The sequence below is a fragment of the Talpa europaea genome (assembly GCF_964194135.1).
Source record: "Talpa europaea genome assembly, chromosome: 7".
Classification (NCBI taxonomy): domain Eukaryota; kingdom Metazoa; phylum Chordata; class Mammalia; order Eulipotyphla; family Talpidae; genus Talpa; species Talpa europaea.
This window is the reverse complement of record NC_140074.1, coordinates 136,687,693-136,701,895: the sequence shown is the minus strand read 5'-3', so window position 1 is coordinate 136,701,895 and position 14,203 is coordinate 136,687,693. Positions and strand designations below refer to the sequence as shown.

The following is a 14,203-nucleotide window of genomic DNA, read 5'->3' as shown; positions in this document are numbered from 1 at the left end:
GGACGGCCCCGGACGGCCCTGGACAACCCTGGACGGCCCTGGACGGCCCTGGACGGCCCCGGACGGCCCCGGACAACCCTGGACGGCCCTGGGCGGCCCCGGACGACCCCGGACGGCCCCGGACAACTCTGGACGACCCTGGACGACCCCGGATGGCCCTGGACGACCCTGGATGGCCCGGGACGGCCCTGGACGGCCCCGGACGGCCCCGGACAACCCTGGACGGCCCTGGGCGGCCCCGGACGACCCCGGACAGCCCCAGACAACTCTGGACGACCCTGGACGGCCCCGGACGGCCCTGGACGGCCCCGGACGGCCCTGGACAACCCTGGACGGCCCCGGACGGCCCTGGACAACCCTGGACGGCCCCGGACGACCCTGGACGGCCCTGGGCGGCCCCGGACGACCCCGGACAGCCCCGGACAACTCTGGACGACCCTGGACGACCCCGGACGGCCCCGGACGGCCCTGGACGACCCCGGACGGCCCTGGACGGCCCCGGACAGCCCCGGACGGCCTCCAGAGGCGCAGCAAGCCCGCAGGCGCCGCTTGGGCTCTGGCCGCCCGCAGACCCGACAGCCGCGCTCCCGGGCGCCGCCACATTAGAGCCGGCGGTTCTGCCAGGGGCCTGGACAGGCACCGGCCCTTCCCGCAGGCCCAAGATCGCGGCCGTCCGCGCCCAGCGAGGGCGCAGGCTGCAGGCCCCGGGGAGCGAAGGGCGGCTGTGTCGGCCGCGCCCAGCAGGGGTCCCGGGGGCAGCTCAGAAGTGGGGCCATCTGTGTCCCCAACCCTGCCTGAGCTACAAGAAGCCCCAGGGGTGGGGCAGGGCCCAGCACCAACTTCTGCCTTAGCAAAGCCCAGATTTGTGTTAATTTCCATACAAGTGTCCTTAAAGGCTCAGATCCCCCCCACCCACCCCCCACCCTCAGGCCTGGGGACCCTGGCCCAGCAGTGAGCCCAGCTGCAGAGGACAGAGACAGGCGAGACCAGGCCAGGACCAGCCCTGAGGCCCTACCAGGCTTTATTATCCCCCTGTGGCTGCCCAGATCACCTGCTGGACGCCGCCCTGGGCTGGCAGCTACTTGAGCAGCTTCCTCATGGTGCCCAGGGAGGGGCCCCGGTACGAAGACCCAAAGTGGTTCCAGTGGTTCAGGTAGTTAAAGAGTTGGTACAGCAGCAGCCGCTGGTCGAACCCTGGAGCCTTGGGGATCTTCCGGTGGTAGGCGGTGAAGAAGGACCGGGGAAAGCCCCCAAACATCCGGGCGATGGCCAGTTCAAACTCAGCATGGCCGTAGAAGGAAGCCGGGTCGTAAATAACGGGCCCTGTGTCATCCTCAGCCACGTTTCCGGACCAGAGGTCCCCATGGAGCAGGGCCGGGACGATCTCCAGGCCGCCAAACAGCTGGGGGATCTTCAGCTGGGAAGCAGAGGGCCCAGCAGGTGCCAGTCCTCAGCACCGGGAAGGCAGCCCACGTGGCCCAGGCCCCCCCCCCCACCGCAGGGCAGGGCCCGCTGCTCAAAAGGGATGGGACTGCCACGCCAGCTTAGTCTGGACGCTTCAGGGCCCTCCGCACTGGGTCCTGGGGAGGGACTGCAGTCCGGCAGAGACACAGCTGCAGCGGTTTCTGTAACCAGCCGCCTTTCCCCACTACTCGCACTTCACCATCCCCATGCCCGCACCTCTGCCCTGCCCTGAGAGCTGTCTGGAGCGGGCCTCTGGGCCACCTGCCCCCACGTGCTCTAATGTGCGACGCAACCGTGTTGGGCAGGAAGAAGGGTAAGAGTTCCCAGTCACAGGGAACTTCCGCAGCCAGGCAGCCCCCGCGCCACCCCAGCCGAAGCACCCTCAGGCCCACCTGTGAGGCCGCCACGCTGCCATCCTGCACCCCGCCCTGCCAGCCGTGCCCACCTGCAGCCGTGACCACAGCTCCTGCGCCTCCCGGTCCCCGTAGTCCTTCTCAATGAGGTCAAGCTGCGCCTGCAGCCGGTGCCGGGTGAAGAAGGTGGCCCAGTCGTCCTGCCACTCGTTCACCTGGCCAGTGAGGGAAAGCAGCTTGCGTGTGGCCAGCTGACACAGCGACTGCTGGGGCCGGTCAGCGCGGGGAGACGCAACGTGGGAGAAGGATTCATCCAACCGGGGGCGGGGGGGGGGCTGGGGGACAGCACGAGCAGACTCGAAGGGCGAGGAGACAGACTCCCACCGCCACACCAGAAGCGCAGTGAGGGAGCGCGCTCTCAACTCCGCCCGAGCGACAGGCGTGGGCAGGTGGGGACGGGACGACAGAAGACGGCAAGAGAGGCGCTTAGTACAGAAGAACAAGCAAGTTGAAAAGCTGCTCCTCACAACCGGCAGCCCAGAGAAGATGGGGCGCAACACTGACATGGGCCACAGAGATCTCCAAGCAAAGCGCGTGGCGAGTGCAGCCATGGTGGCGCCAAGCCCTGGACTGTCAGGCGGCAACCGGGCATACAGACAGGGCCCACACCTGTCATCAGGCAGCCAGCTCTCGGGGTGCCACTTGACGCCCCAAACAGGGAACACTGAGTGTGGCAGGAGGCTGGCTCTGGGTGGGGGAGCAGGTGGCGGCCCGGACAGGGCGCCTGTGAGCTACTGTTGCCCCGCCCGCCCCACCATGGCCAGGCCCGCAGCTCATCCTGGCTGGTGAAACCCGCGTGGAGTCCGCTTGGGCAGAGACGCAGAGCGTATTTTATGCAGAGGGTCACTTTGTGAAGCTCCGTCAAGGGGAGCTTTTGAGAGAGCACACGTCCCATGGTGGGACAGGACCCTCTCCTGACACAGGCCCCGGGTCATTCTTGCTCAGGGTGGCCAAGCCATAAAAGACACAGCTTGGGGGCCTCCCTGAGGGCACAGGCACAGGCCGTCTCCAGCCACTGCAGCCTGAGTCCATCCCAGCCAAGGAGTGACCCACAGGGTGCAGCAGACCTCTCCTGTCTCCCTGCTGCTCCCTCAGCAGTGTGTTGCAGTGGATCCACCTGTTCTTCTCCCCACTTTCTCTCTCTGGGGAGTCCTCTCACCCCCACACCTCTGGCTGGCACCCCAGCTCTTATATGCTTAAATAAATAAATAAATAAATAAATCTTTTTAAAAAATGAAGACACAGCTTGAGCACTGGGAACAGGAGAGCAGAGCTGACCTGCCCCACCCCGCCACAGAGGGTGGTGACCCCACACCCACGCGAAGACAACCTGCCGAAGGTGGCACCACCTGGCTGCACAGCTGGTGGGAACCTGTGACCTCAGCTTGCGGGGGCCAGGCCGGGCAGTGTGGCCCCTGACCTGGCCACCACTTGGCCTCTGTGAGCAGCCCCATCTACCACTGGGTCCTGACCTCGTCTGTGTGCGGGCGCCTCGGGCAAGTGTGGTGCTGAGCAGGGCAGAGCTCAGTGTACAGTGGGGCGCACACAGAACCCCACGGGCTGAGAGCCCCCGAGGGCCCCCCCCCCAGGCGGCCTCTCAACCTTCCTCTGCCCTGGGGCTCACAGACAGTGTCATGGGCAGACGTGGGCAGGTGTCGCCCCCCTCTGGCCAGCTGCAGCTGACCAGGCTGGCTCAGGGGTGGCAGGGGCGGCCTGTGTATGTCCCTGGCAGACCAGCCCCGCTCTCACCCGCCTCACCCACTGGGTATGCATGCACTGCCATTCCCCTGCTCTGGAAAACGAGACAAGCCACTGTGGAAGGCCAGCCGAGTGTCCAGGTAGGAAGCAGGACAAGCCACGCCAGCGCGAGCAGGACCATAGCGCCTCCTGCGTTCTGAGCCAGCTCTTCACAGGGCTGGGTAGGAACCTCAGGGGTGAGGGCCCCTAAATCAGCGACACCTGCCCACGTCTGCCCATGACACCATCCGTGAGCCCCAGGGCAGAGGAAGGTTGAGAGGCCGCCTGGAGGGGGGCCCTCGGGGGCTCTCAGCCCGTGGGGTTCTGTGTGCGCCCCACTGCACACTAAGCTCTGCCCTGCTCAGCACCACACTTGCCCGAGGCGCCCGCATACGGACGAGGTCAGGACCCGGTGGTAGATGGGGCTGCTCACAGAGGCCAAGTGGTGGCCAGGCAGATGTTGCCCAGGTGACCACTAACTGGAAAAACTGCCTCTGCCCACATAGGGAGGGACACCAAGGCCATTTTACAAATGCCCAGAACCAGAATGTCATGGGTGTTACCCCTCGATTGGGACAGGGAGTGGGGGACCAGGACTTAACCCCTTGCCCTCCTCCTTGGCCTTCGGACACATGTGGGCCCAGGCACCGGCCACCTACAGCCCCGGCCAGGCACGGGCAGGAGCAGCGAAGCAGGGACACCGTTGCGCTCACCTGCGGGATGAAGCCGCAGCACGTCCCCGTGTGGAAGCCAAACTTGGTCACATGCTGGGGCTCGGCCGGCCTTCCTGTGGAGAGGGGCAGGTCTTTCTGCTGTGGCCTGGGCCGCACTGCTAGAGTGGGGGTCCGGGAGGGAGCCACAGGGCCGGAGGCGTCCCCCTCCCCGCTGGACACACCCACTCCCCACCAGACGCGCGCGCCCCTGCATGCAGGCGGTCCCCGCCCGTAGCCCACACCCATCCCCCCGATCCCGGCTGCGGTAGGCGCGGAGGGGAGCCCCAGCCAAGTTACTAGCTTATCAGCTCCGTCAAAATTCACATTAACTATCTCGCTTTCACACGCCGTGCAAGAGGGGTGGGGTGCAAGTCACCCTGTCGGAGCATCCCGGAGCAGCAGTCCAGGCCGACCCCGCAGCGGGCACGGCGCTCCTGAGTGGACACAGCCCGGACGCACCCACGGTACTCGCCACCTCCTTCCGCTTCTCCCCCAGCCTCTGGTTGTGAAGGTGCAAATCTGCCATCTGTTCTCCGAGGACAGACGCCTGGCTGGGGACAGAAACAGGCCAGTGGGGTGAGAAACAGAAGCTTGGCCTGTTTCGCTTTGAGATTTGCTATCAGTGCCTGGAAACCGACTCGTTCTTTAGCGGAAAATGAAAGGCAAACTGCAGGCAATGGTCTTTGTGAAAACAAAACGGTGTGAAGGCCTGGCAGGGTCTGGAGTTCAGCCCCAAACACCGCATTGACAGCCGGGAGACACCTGCTCCTGAATTTTGTAAGTGTGTCATAAGCCACACGAAAGAAAAAGGGAATCACAGGGGCCTCCCTGGTGGCGCAGGGGGTTGGGGTGCAACCTATGAAGCTGTCTGCATCCTCTGTAGCACAAGTTCAATCCCCAGCCTGCAAGGGAAAAACCCCCATGGTGCAGCAGACCCCTCCTGTCTCCCCGCTGCTTCCCTCAGCAGTGTGTCTCAGTGGATCCGCCAGTTCTGTTCCCCACTCTGTCTCTGGGGAGTCCTCTCACCCTCCACGCCTCTGGCCTATACCCCAGCTCTTGTATGCATAAATAAATAAACCCTGGGCCTCCCCTGGTGGCACAGGCGGTTGAACGCCACGCTGGGAAGCTGTCCGCAGCCTCTGCAGCGCTGGTTCAATCCCGGCCGGCCGGCGAGGGTCCCATATGGCATGGCAGACCTCTGCAGTCTCCCCGCTGCTCCCCTCTGCAGTGTATTTCATCCGTCTGCCTGCTCTGCTCCCCGCTCTGTCTCTGGTGAATCCTCTCACCCTCCCGCACATCTGGCCTGTACCCCGGTTCTTGTATAAACAAATAAATAAATCTTTCAAAAATAAATAAATAAACCTTAAAAAAAAAAAAAGGGAATCTCGGCCAAACCCATAAAACCACAGCTTTGTGGTTTCTGTGCATGCGCTTGTATTTCCTACTTTTTTTTTTTTCTTTTACAGGAATGTACGTAACTTGGGGAACCAGGAAAAGCGGTACCTGAGCGCTCTCGGAAGTCCAGGGCCGCCTTGTTCTTCTGTGTCGTCTTGTTACCGTCACATCATTGTTGTTAAGGCGAGGGCGCACGGCACCCACTCACGCGCCGGCTCCACGCAGCAGCACGAACACCTCGCCGGGCCGCATGGGCCGGAGCGCAAGCGCCCCCCAAGAATGGCAGGGTCGTGGCTCTGCCTCTAGCGCCCCCCTTCCTGCCTCTCTCTCCATGTCCATCTCCCTCCCTCTCTCGTCTGCCCCCCACCGCCCCCACACACCTGCTCAGACTCCGCATCTTCAGATGCTCCATCACAAAGGCAGCCCCCCCTCCAGGCACATCGATCAGTGCAATGGGCCGCGGCGCCCGCACCACCCCGGTGCTCCGAAGGGCCTCCAGGCTCGCCATCTCCCCCTCAAACATCTGCCGGGCCTGCGTCCAGGACACGTCCATGAGCCCCAAGCCAACGGGGCCTCTGTGGACAGGCTATGCTGCGGCTCGGAGTCCAGGCAGAAGCCACCGTGTGGCTGGAGCATGGCATTGGGCCTGGGGGGGGCCGCGGGGCGCCAGGATAGAAGGGCCCAGAGACTGAGGCCGGCTGGGGCTGGGAGCGGCAGGGGCTCCTGAGCAAGCACTGACTGTGAAGAGGGGGAGGTTCCAGAGGTACTGGGGTACAGAAGGTGCCATGGGGACGCCAGGGAGAACAGGGGGCTGCCATAATGCACATGGTTTCAGAAGGTGCGTGGAAATGCCTGGGGACATGGGGTGCAGGGGCACAGTGGGTGCTTCAGGGTGCCCTGGTGTGCCAGGCGTGCCTCAGCGTGCAGGTCAGTGAAGGGGCTGGCCTGCCCCCTTCCAGGTGACCCGCACACCTGGCAAAGGAGCAGCAGCCTGGCTCCAAGGACTGGGGCTCTCGGTGGGCGGGGAAGGTGGGGGCCGGGGCTGGCCGGGGCTGGGCTGGGGGGAGCCGAGCGCGGTGCAGGAAGCAGGGGACGCCTGCACTGAGCCAGGGCCTTCTCATTTCTCGAGCTCCCCCCAAGCCCCCAACTCCCCAGAGGAGGACCCCCTTCCGCCCCGGAGCCGGCCACAGAGCTCCGGTTGGCTCTGCCGGGCCGCACCCTGGCCAGGGGTGTCCTCAGCACCTGCTCTCGGCCGGGGCGCCCCAGCGCCCACAGAAATGACCCCACCGCCGCCCCGCGCAGGCTCGCGGTTTCCCCGAGTGTTGCTCGTGGTCACAGCGAGCAGGCCACGGAGGCCGCCTGGGCCCGCGTGACAGCCACGCCGCCGGCAGCCGGGCGGGTCCCGCCGGGGCCCCCGCGGGCCTCGGGGCTGCCGCGGGAGGAGCCGTCCCCATCCCGGGGCACCCGCGGGCCGGCGCCCCCGCGCACCTGCGGCCTGCGGTTGACCTTGACGAACACGGGGCCGGCGTCCGTGTCGTAGGCGCGGCCCTCGCTGATGCAGCCGGCCGCGGGGCTCCCAAAGGCCCGCAGCGTCGCGGTGCGCAGCTCGGCGCGCAGCAGCTGCTCCATGGGGCGGGGGGCGGCCGGGGGGCGGGGGGCGGCCGGGGCGCGGGGCGCGGCCGGGGCGCGGGGTCCCGCCCGGGCTGTCCGCGCCGCGCAGGGCCGCTAGCGGACGGCGGGCGCGGGCGGCCCAGCGCCGGGTCCAGCGGCCTGTCCCCTGGGGCGGGGTGACGGGCGGAGCCAAGCTCCCGCCTGCGCCCGGCCCCGCGGCCCGCCCACTCCAGCCCCAGCTCCCCAGCTCCTGCGGCCCGGGCGTCCCCAGCAGAGAGAGGCGGGAGGCCTGGGTGTCCACCGGGGGCCGGCAGGGGCGGGGCCTCCCCACCGCATCCCTCAGCTGCTCCCTGCAGCCCCCAGGCCGGCCCTCCCTGCCAGGGGTTCCATGGCCCTTCCCGCCCTTCCCAGACACCCGACTCGCCCCGGGAGACACAGGCCAAGGACCCGCTGACCCGCTGTATCTCGGGCTGCCCGGGCAAGGCGGGTCCGGGCCACCCCGGGCAGCCGTTGCTGGCGTTGGTTTGCTCGTGGGCGCCTGGTGCTGCTCAGAGATAGAGGCTTCTCTTGGCTCTGACCCCGGGCGCTGCCCCACCCGGGTGGGCCTCCTGATTACAGAGCCCTGCACTGGGCTGGGCCAGGCTCCCACCCTGCTGGACAGACCAGCCCCTGTGAGTGGGCTCGCAGCCAGCCAGAGTGCGGGCCCCAGAGGCGCGCCGGGCAGCAGGCCCCGCATCTCTCAGGGGCCCGCAGCGGGCCCAGGTGTGCCGCCCAATGACACTGGCGCAGTCAGGAGGGCGCCATGGGCCTGCCCTGGCGGCCACTCGAGGACATGGCCTGCTGACCGGTGTCTGCCGGGGGTGGCCACGGGCAGGAGGAGGTCAGCAGGCAGCCTGGCATGGGAGGGACCCCAGACAGGGAGCCAGGGCCTGGCCCTGCCAAGGAACCTCCCGGGCTAACCTCCCCGGTTAAGATGAGGGGCCTGGGCTCAGGATACGCTTCCCTTGTTTCAAGGAACCTTTTCCGCCACAGCCTGCATAAATCCCAGGGCCAGGGCAAGTCGCCCAGTCTCTCCGGGCTTCCAGAGACAGGACCCCACAGGCCGCGCAGAGGCTGAGGCCTTTCTCGGTCAGGTCCCACCGTGGCCTCCCCTTCTGCCTGGCGGCCCGGGGGCCCGCGGTGCGGGAGAGGAGCCCGGCAGTGAGCCTGAACTCCCGCCCACGCCTGGGTCCCAAGGCGGGTCTCGAGCTTCCGCCGCCCCGGCCTCTGCGCCTGCCTTCCAGCCCTGAGACGCTGAGGCTGGGCACGTGACCATCCGGGAGGCGTGCTCGGGGACAGCAGCCAGGCGCAGGGCCCGCTGTGCTGCTGCATCTGAGTGTCCCAAGGGCGCCGCCAGGGAACAGGCAGGCCCTCTCAGGGCGGAACTGGCCCCGGGGTCTGGCCACACCCTCTGCTCTGTCCCGTTAGTCCAGACCTTGGGTCTGAAGTGGGCTCCGAAGCCGCTGTGCTCAGGTGCCCAGGAACCTGGCCCTCCGCCCTCTCCCGGCACCGGGGTGACTGGTCTCACTGGCCGGAAGGCTCTGGAACCCTCAGTGTGCAGACGCAGACAGGAGGGCGCCTGCTGGCCTGGCCACACCCTCCTGCTTCGTGGGGATCTCAGGCCAGCGCCCTGCACTGCAGACCCCTCCCACCGCACCGGTGTCCTGCCCCTGGCGCTTCCAGGACTAGACTGGGGCTCAGGAGGCAGCCCAGGCCCCACTGGGAAGGAGCCCCGGGCGACGTGTCCCGAGGGAAACTGGGAGGGGTCTGGGAAGAACAACCAGGACTGATGGGGCCACTGCAGGCAAGGACGCTCTGATCGCAGGCCGCGCTCACTCCCCCTGCCCACTCTCAGGGCCTGAAAGGCTGCTCAGGAGGGAACCTGTCTCCTGGGGGGGGAACCTGCTCTCGGCAGCCACAGCTCCCCAGGGCACCCCGGGGGCGCCAGAGCATGAACTCCCACAGCCGGGCGGCCCGAGCCAGCCCTGCCCGGCCCTTTCCCGCTCTGGATTCGCTCCCTGGAAAGTCAAGCGAGCATCACTTTCAAGAAACCACGCAGGGCCTGTTTATTGTCATAGTGGGATCCAGAGGCCTCTGGCAAGCCGCAAAGCCCCACCTGGGGCACGACCCACGCGGGGGTCAGCCTGAGCCCAGAAAGCTCATTCACCCTTCACACGGTTCCCTGGTGACGCACGGGCCGGTCGCTGCTCGTCTCTGCGAGGGCAGGGCAGGGGGAACACAGCATGGGTGTGGCATCGAGGGTAGAATCAAGGGACACGGCACTGGGGGGGCTTGGGGCACGGATGTTGGGTGGCAGGCGCAGGGGGTGCTAGGAAACCACAGACGCGCAGGATTAGGGTTAGCAAAGGTGCCCAGGGATTGGTCCCTCCTGGAGCCCACGGCCAGGCTGCGTGGGCAGGACAGGTGGGGAGGGACGAGGAAGGGAAGGGCTCGGCCCTGGGCCCGGTCACGAGCAGGGCTCCCCTCAGCGGCGGCGTCCAGACCTCTGACCTAGAAGCATTGCCCTGGACGCCAGTCAACTCTGCAGACGCGGCGGGGTGGGCCTGGAAAGGTGCAGGGCAGCGGCGGCCCCGTGCAGCCCTTCTGAGATGTCACGCGCTCTGCAAGGCCTGGGCAGTCGGGCGAGGCGGCCGGGTGTGTGGAGAACCCGGAAGCCCCGGGGCAGGACTGCAGGGACGGTGGCTGCTGGAGCCCTCATTTGATGAGAGCTCCCGGAGCAGCTCATTTGATGAGGTTTCTCATGATGTTGAGGGAGGACCCTCTGTAGCCCGACCCAAAATGATTCCAGTGGTTCAGGTAGTGGAAGAGCTGATACAGCTGCAGGCGCTTCTCGAACCCAGGGGCCTTGGGGATTCGGGCGTGGTAGGCAGAGTAGAAGGAGCCGCTGAAGCCCCCAAACATGCCGGCGATCGCCAGCTCGTACTCCGAGTGGCCGTAGAAAGAGGCCGGGTCAAAGATGACGGGCCCAGAGGCGTCCTCAGCCACGTTTCCGGACCACAGGTCCCCATGGAGCAGGGCGGGGACGATGTCCAGGCCGCGGAACAGGCTGGGGATCTTCAGCTGCAGGGGAGACGCAGCCTCAGCAGAGGGCTGGGCTCGCGGGAGCGGGCAGGTGCCCCTGGCGCGGCTCCCCCACCGGCGCAGAGCGGGGCGCCCGCACGTGGGCTCAGCAGGTGGGAGCCAACACCTGGGGTCCCCTGCAGCGCGGGCGGGCAGGCGGGGCTCCCTCACCTGCAGGGCGGCCCAGAGCTCCAGGGCCTCCCTGTCCCCAGACCCCTTCTCCACCATGTCTATCTGGGGCTGGATGCGCTGCCGGGCGTAGAATGCCACCCAGTCCTCCTGCCAGTCGTTGACCTGTGAGGGCGACAGCAGAGGGGCAGCCGAGCCCTCGAAGACGCGGGCTGAGGGCAAGGCCAGTGGCCAGGCGGGCGGGGTGCAGAGCCGGGTGCTGGCCGGGCAGCAGGGCCGATGGGGCCCCTCCTCCAGCAAGAGCAAGCACAGCAGGCGCAGAGGCCATGCGCCTACACGTGCACACGCTGCGGTCCTGGGGAGGAGCGGCCCCCCAAGGCCTGACGGAGCTGGGAGCCAGCGGGACCGGCCTAGCCAACCGCCGCTGCCGTCGTCCCCCCGCGCCCCGCCAGCACCCAGCGCCTGCCAGCCTGAGCGCTGCCCTCACAGGGGTGCCGGCCCGGTCTGGGGTCTCTGAGCTGAGAGCTACAGTCCCCGCGGGACGGCTCTTAACGAAGGCCTTAAAAGTCCCAGCGAACAAGACACCCAGCCTGCCAGTCCTCCCGTCGTGCTGAGCCCTGGCATGGGAGACGGGTAACTCTGGCTAGCTAAGAGAACAAACTGAGAAAAAATAAACTAGGAAAAATTAGCTGCGAAAAAAGGGAGCAGGCTTTCACCAACTTCACCAAAAGGGGGAGGGGTCTCCCCTGCTGAGGGGGGCCACCTGAAGTGCTGCGGGCGCCACGCACCTGGGGCAGGTATCCGCAGCAGGTCACCACGCTGAACCCAAACTGGTCCACGAAGGCCCGCTCCGCCTGGCCGCCGCCATGCCCTGGTGCAGGAAGAGAGAGCCCAGCGCTCCCCTCGGCCCTGCGCCCCCCCATGCCCGCGGCACGAGAGCCTGGGAGCCTGGGGAGCCTGCCTCGGGAGCCTGGGACATCCGCTGCTGCGGGAGGCACGGAGGGGGAAGTGTGGACAAAGCCAACCCATGCCCTGTGGGAGCGGGCAGCCCGAGGCTGGCCGGGCGCCTGAGCTGCGAGGGAGAGCCGCAGTGCTCCGAGAGGCCTCCCCTCCCAGATGCAAAGCAAACCCCGAAGAGGCACCAGGCCGGGAACTGCCCCCATCAGGGGCTGACAGGATCCAGCGGGCGCACCCCAAACCGCTTCCCCATGCCCAAGCCTGCAGCTCAGGGCCCACACACTTCTCCACCCAGCACACAGGCTGGGGCCGCGGCCACGCCGCCTCGCACGCCGGCCAGGCCCTCTGGGAAGCCCCGCCGCCTGGCCCGTACCCACTGTGCTGGCCCCCTTCTGCAGCGCCTCCCCAAGCTTCTTGTTGTCCAGGTGGAGGTCCGCCAGCTGGCCTCCGAGCTGCGCAGCGTGTCTGTGAAATCAGGGAGCGGCTAGAGCGCGAGCCCGCACCGGCACGACGGGGGAGGTCAGGCGAGCGTGGGGTGGCAGGTGTGGAGCAAGGGGAGGCGGGCCCTGCTAGGGGAAGGTCCTTAGCGCCTCCACCTGCGCTTGCGGCTGGTGGCACCACGTCTCCCCTCCGAGGGCCCTTTGCCCTCGGCCTCTCTGCGGAGGACGTGACCTGTGGGCCCCGGCCCTGAGCTCGCACCCCTCGGAGTCGCAGGCTTCGGGCAGGAGGCGCCCGGGAAGGCCCCGCCGGGCGCCGCGCACCTGCTCAGAGGCCGCATGTCCAGGTGCTCCATCACCAGCGCGCTGCCGCCGCCCGGGGCGCCGAGCACCGCCAAGGGCCTGGGCACCCTCACCGTGCCCGTGTCCCGGATGGCGGTCAGCCCTGCCATCTCGCCCTCGAACATTCTTCGGGCCTGTCCGGAAAACAAGGGGGGCGGGGGGCGGGGGGCGGGGGGCGGGGGGCGGGGGTCACTCCCGCAGGCCGCGCAGAGGGCCCCGCCCGCCCGCCCGCCCGCCCGCGGCGGAGGCGCCGGCCGGAGCCGCCCCGGGCCCGGGCCGCAGGCACACGCGCGGCCGCACAGCGCCGAGCACCGCGGCCCCGTCTCGCAGCCCCGGGCGCGCCCCGCCCCGGCCTCCCCGCCGCGGCCGCACAGGCCCGGGCGCCGCGAGCCGCGCGGAGGGGAAGGGCCCCGAGGCCGAGGCCGAGGCCGGCGCCGCCGCACCGCCGCCCGCCCGCCCGGCCCGACCTCCGCCCGGCCGTTCTCCTTCACGAACACGCGCCCGCGGTCCGTGTCGTAGCTGCGGCCCTGGCTGACGCAGCCGCCGCCCGCGTGGCCCGTGGCCCTGACGGAGCCGCAGCCCAGCTCGCGCCGCAGCAGCGCCTCCATGTTCCCGCGGCCGGGCGGGGCGGGGCGGGGCGGGGCCGGGCCGCGGGGGCGCGCGGGGGTTGGGCGAGGGGCGGATCCGTCACGACGCGGGGCGGGGCCAGAGGGACGCGCGGGGAGGGCTGCGGCGCGGGGGCGGGGCCGGGCCGCGGGGGCGCGCGGGGGTTGGGCGAGGGGCGGATCCGTCACGACGCGGGGCGGGGCCAGAGGGACGCGCGGGGAGGGGCTGCGGGGCGGGGCCGGGCCGCGGGGGCGCGCGGGGGTTGGGCGAGGGGCGGATCCGTCACGACGCGGGGCGGGGTCAGAGGGACGCGCGGGGAGGGGCTGCGGGGCGGGGCCGGGCCGCGGGGGCGCGCGGGGGTTGGGCGAGGGGCGGATCCGTCACGACGCGGGGCGGGGCCAGAGGGACGCGCGGGGAGGGGCTGCGGCGCGGGGCGCCGTCTCGGGCGCCCCCGCCCCCCGCACGGCCTCCCCTCGGGGCGCCGAGCGGCCCCCGGGCTGGCGGGGCGCCAGGGGCTGGGGCCGGGCGCGGGGCCGCGTCCCGGGTGGGGGCCGCGGCAGGGCGCGCAGGGCGCCCACGGCAGGGCCCTCAGGCGAGCGGGCCGGGGCGGGCGGACGCCGCGCCGCGAGACGACGCTGAGGCGGGAAGTGGGGAGACGCGGCCCGCGGACGCGCAGCGCGCGCCTCGAGAATGGCCGGCGCGGACTGACGTCGAACCGCAACCCCCAGATAGGGGTGCCCCGGGGCGGGAGACCCCGGCTCTGGGAAGGGCGCCCGGGCGCGGCTCTCGCGGGCGGGCGCCCGGCGTCCCCAGCAGAGAGACCGGCAGCGACTCCGCGCGCTGAGCTCGTTAAAATGGAGAATTTCTGCCCCCAAGAGGGCTGAAGAGACGCCAAGGCCAGCCACCACGCGGAAGAGACACTCTTCTCGGAACAGAAGGGAGCGGCCCCCAGATGTTCTCAAGAGTAAACGGTGGAGAGACCCAGAAATAACCCCAGGAAGAGATACTCAGTATATTCACAGCAAAGGAGCCAGGACGGCACAACGGGGAGAGAACAGTCTTTCAGCGAGTGGGCCTGGGGCCTGCACAGTCACATGCCCCAAAATAAAACAGGGAGAAGAAACTGCCACTAGCTGACAGCACAGACACCGGTTACCCCCAAGTAGATGAAGGACTTGAACGTAACACCCGAAACCACAAAACTTTTGGAAGGAAACAGGCGGCCATCTCCTTAGCATCGGTTTTGGGGAGGGGTTTTGGGTTTTTTTTGAAGATTTAT

General features: G+C 68.6%; 2 protein-coding genes across 2 annotated transcripts; both read right to left on the bottom strand.

The window, feature by feature from the left end:
• Positions 1–1,019: 1,019 nt before the first annotated feature.
• FN3K (fructosamine 3 kinase) lies at positions 1,020–7,351 on the bottom strand (the record flags this gene model as incomplete). Its single annotated transcript, XM_084237071.1, has 6 exons — positions 1,020–1,417; positions 1,910–2,032; positions 4,328–4,397; positions 4,774–4,878; positions 6,103–6,254; positions 7,211–7,351. 6 exons carry the CDS (start codon positions 7,349–7,351, stop codon positions 1,079–1,081), a joined length of 930 nt encoding a protein of 309 aa, XP_084093197.1. The 3' UTR covers positions 1,020–1,078.
• Positions 7,352–9,422: 2,071 nt separating this feature from the next.
• FN3KRP (fructosamine 3 kinase related protein) lies at positions 9,423–12,938 on the bottom strand. Its single transcript, XM_084236725.1, has 6 exons — positions 12,786–12,938; positions 12,301–12,452; positions 11,913–12,004; positions 11,371–11,453; positions 10,625–10,747; positions 9,423–10,453 (listed from the first exon to the last, which is right to left on the bottom strand). The coding sequence occupies exons 1-6, from the start codon at positions 12,924–12,926 to the stop codon at positions 10,115–10,117; spliced, it is 930 nt and encodes a 309-aa protein (XP_084092851.1). The 5' UTR covers positions 12,927–12,938; the 3' UTR covers positions 9,423–10,114.
• Positions 12,939–14,203: the final 1,265 nt, after the last annotated feature.

Excerpts from the sequence above, each read along its gene's own strand:
- FN3KRP (XM_084236725.1), bottom strand. The coding sequence starts at position 12,926 with ATGGAGGCGCTGCTGCGGCGCGAGCTGGGCTGCGGCTCCGTCAGGGCC. Across the intron at positions 11,454-11,912 it reads GAAGGGGGCCAGCACAGTGG|GGCATGGCGGCGGCCAGGCG; the intron begins GTACGGGCCAGG and ends TTCCTGCACCAG. Across the intron at positions 10,454-10,624 it reads AGCTCTGGGCCGCCCTGCAG|CTGAAGATCCCCAGCCTGTT; the intron begins GTGAGGGAGCCC and ends TCTCCCCTGCAG.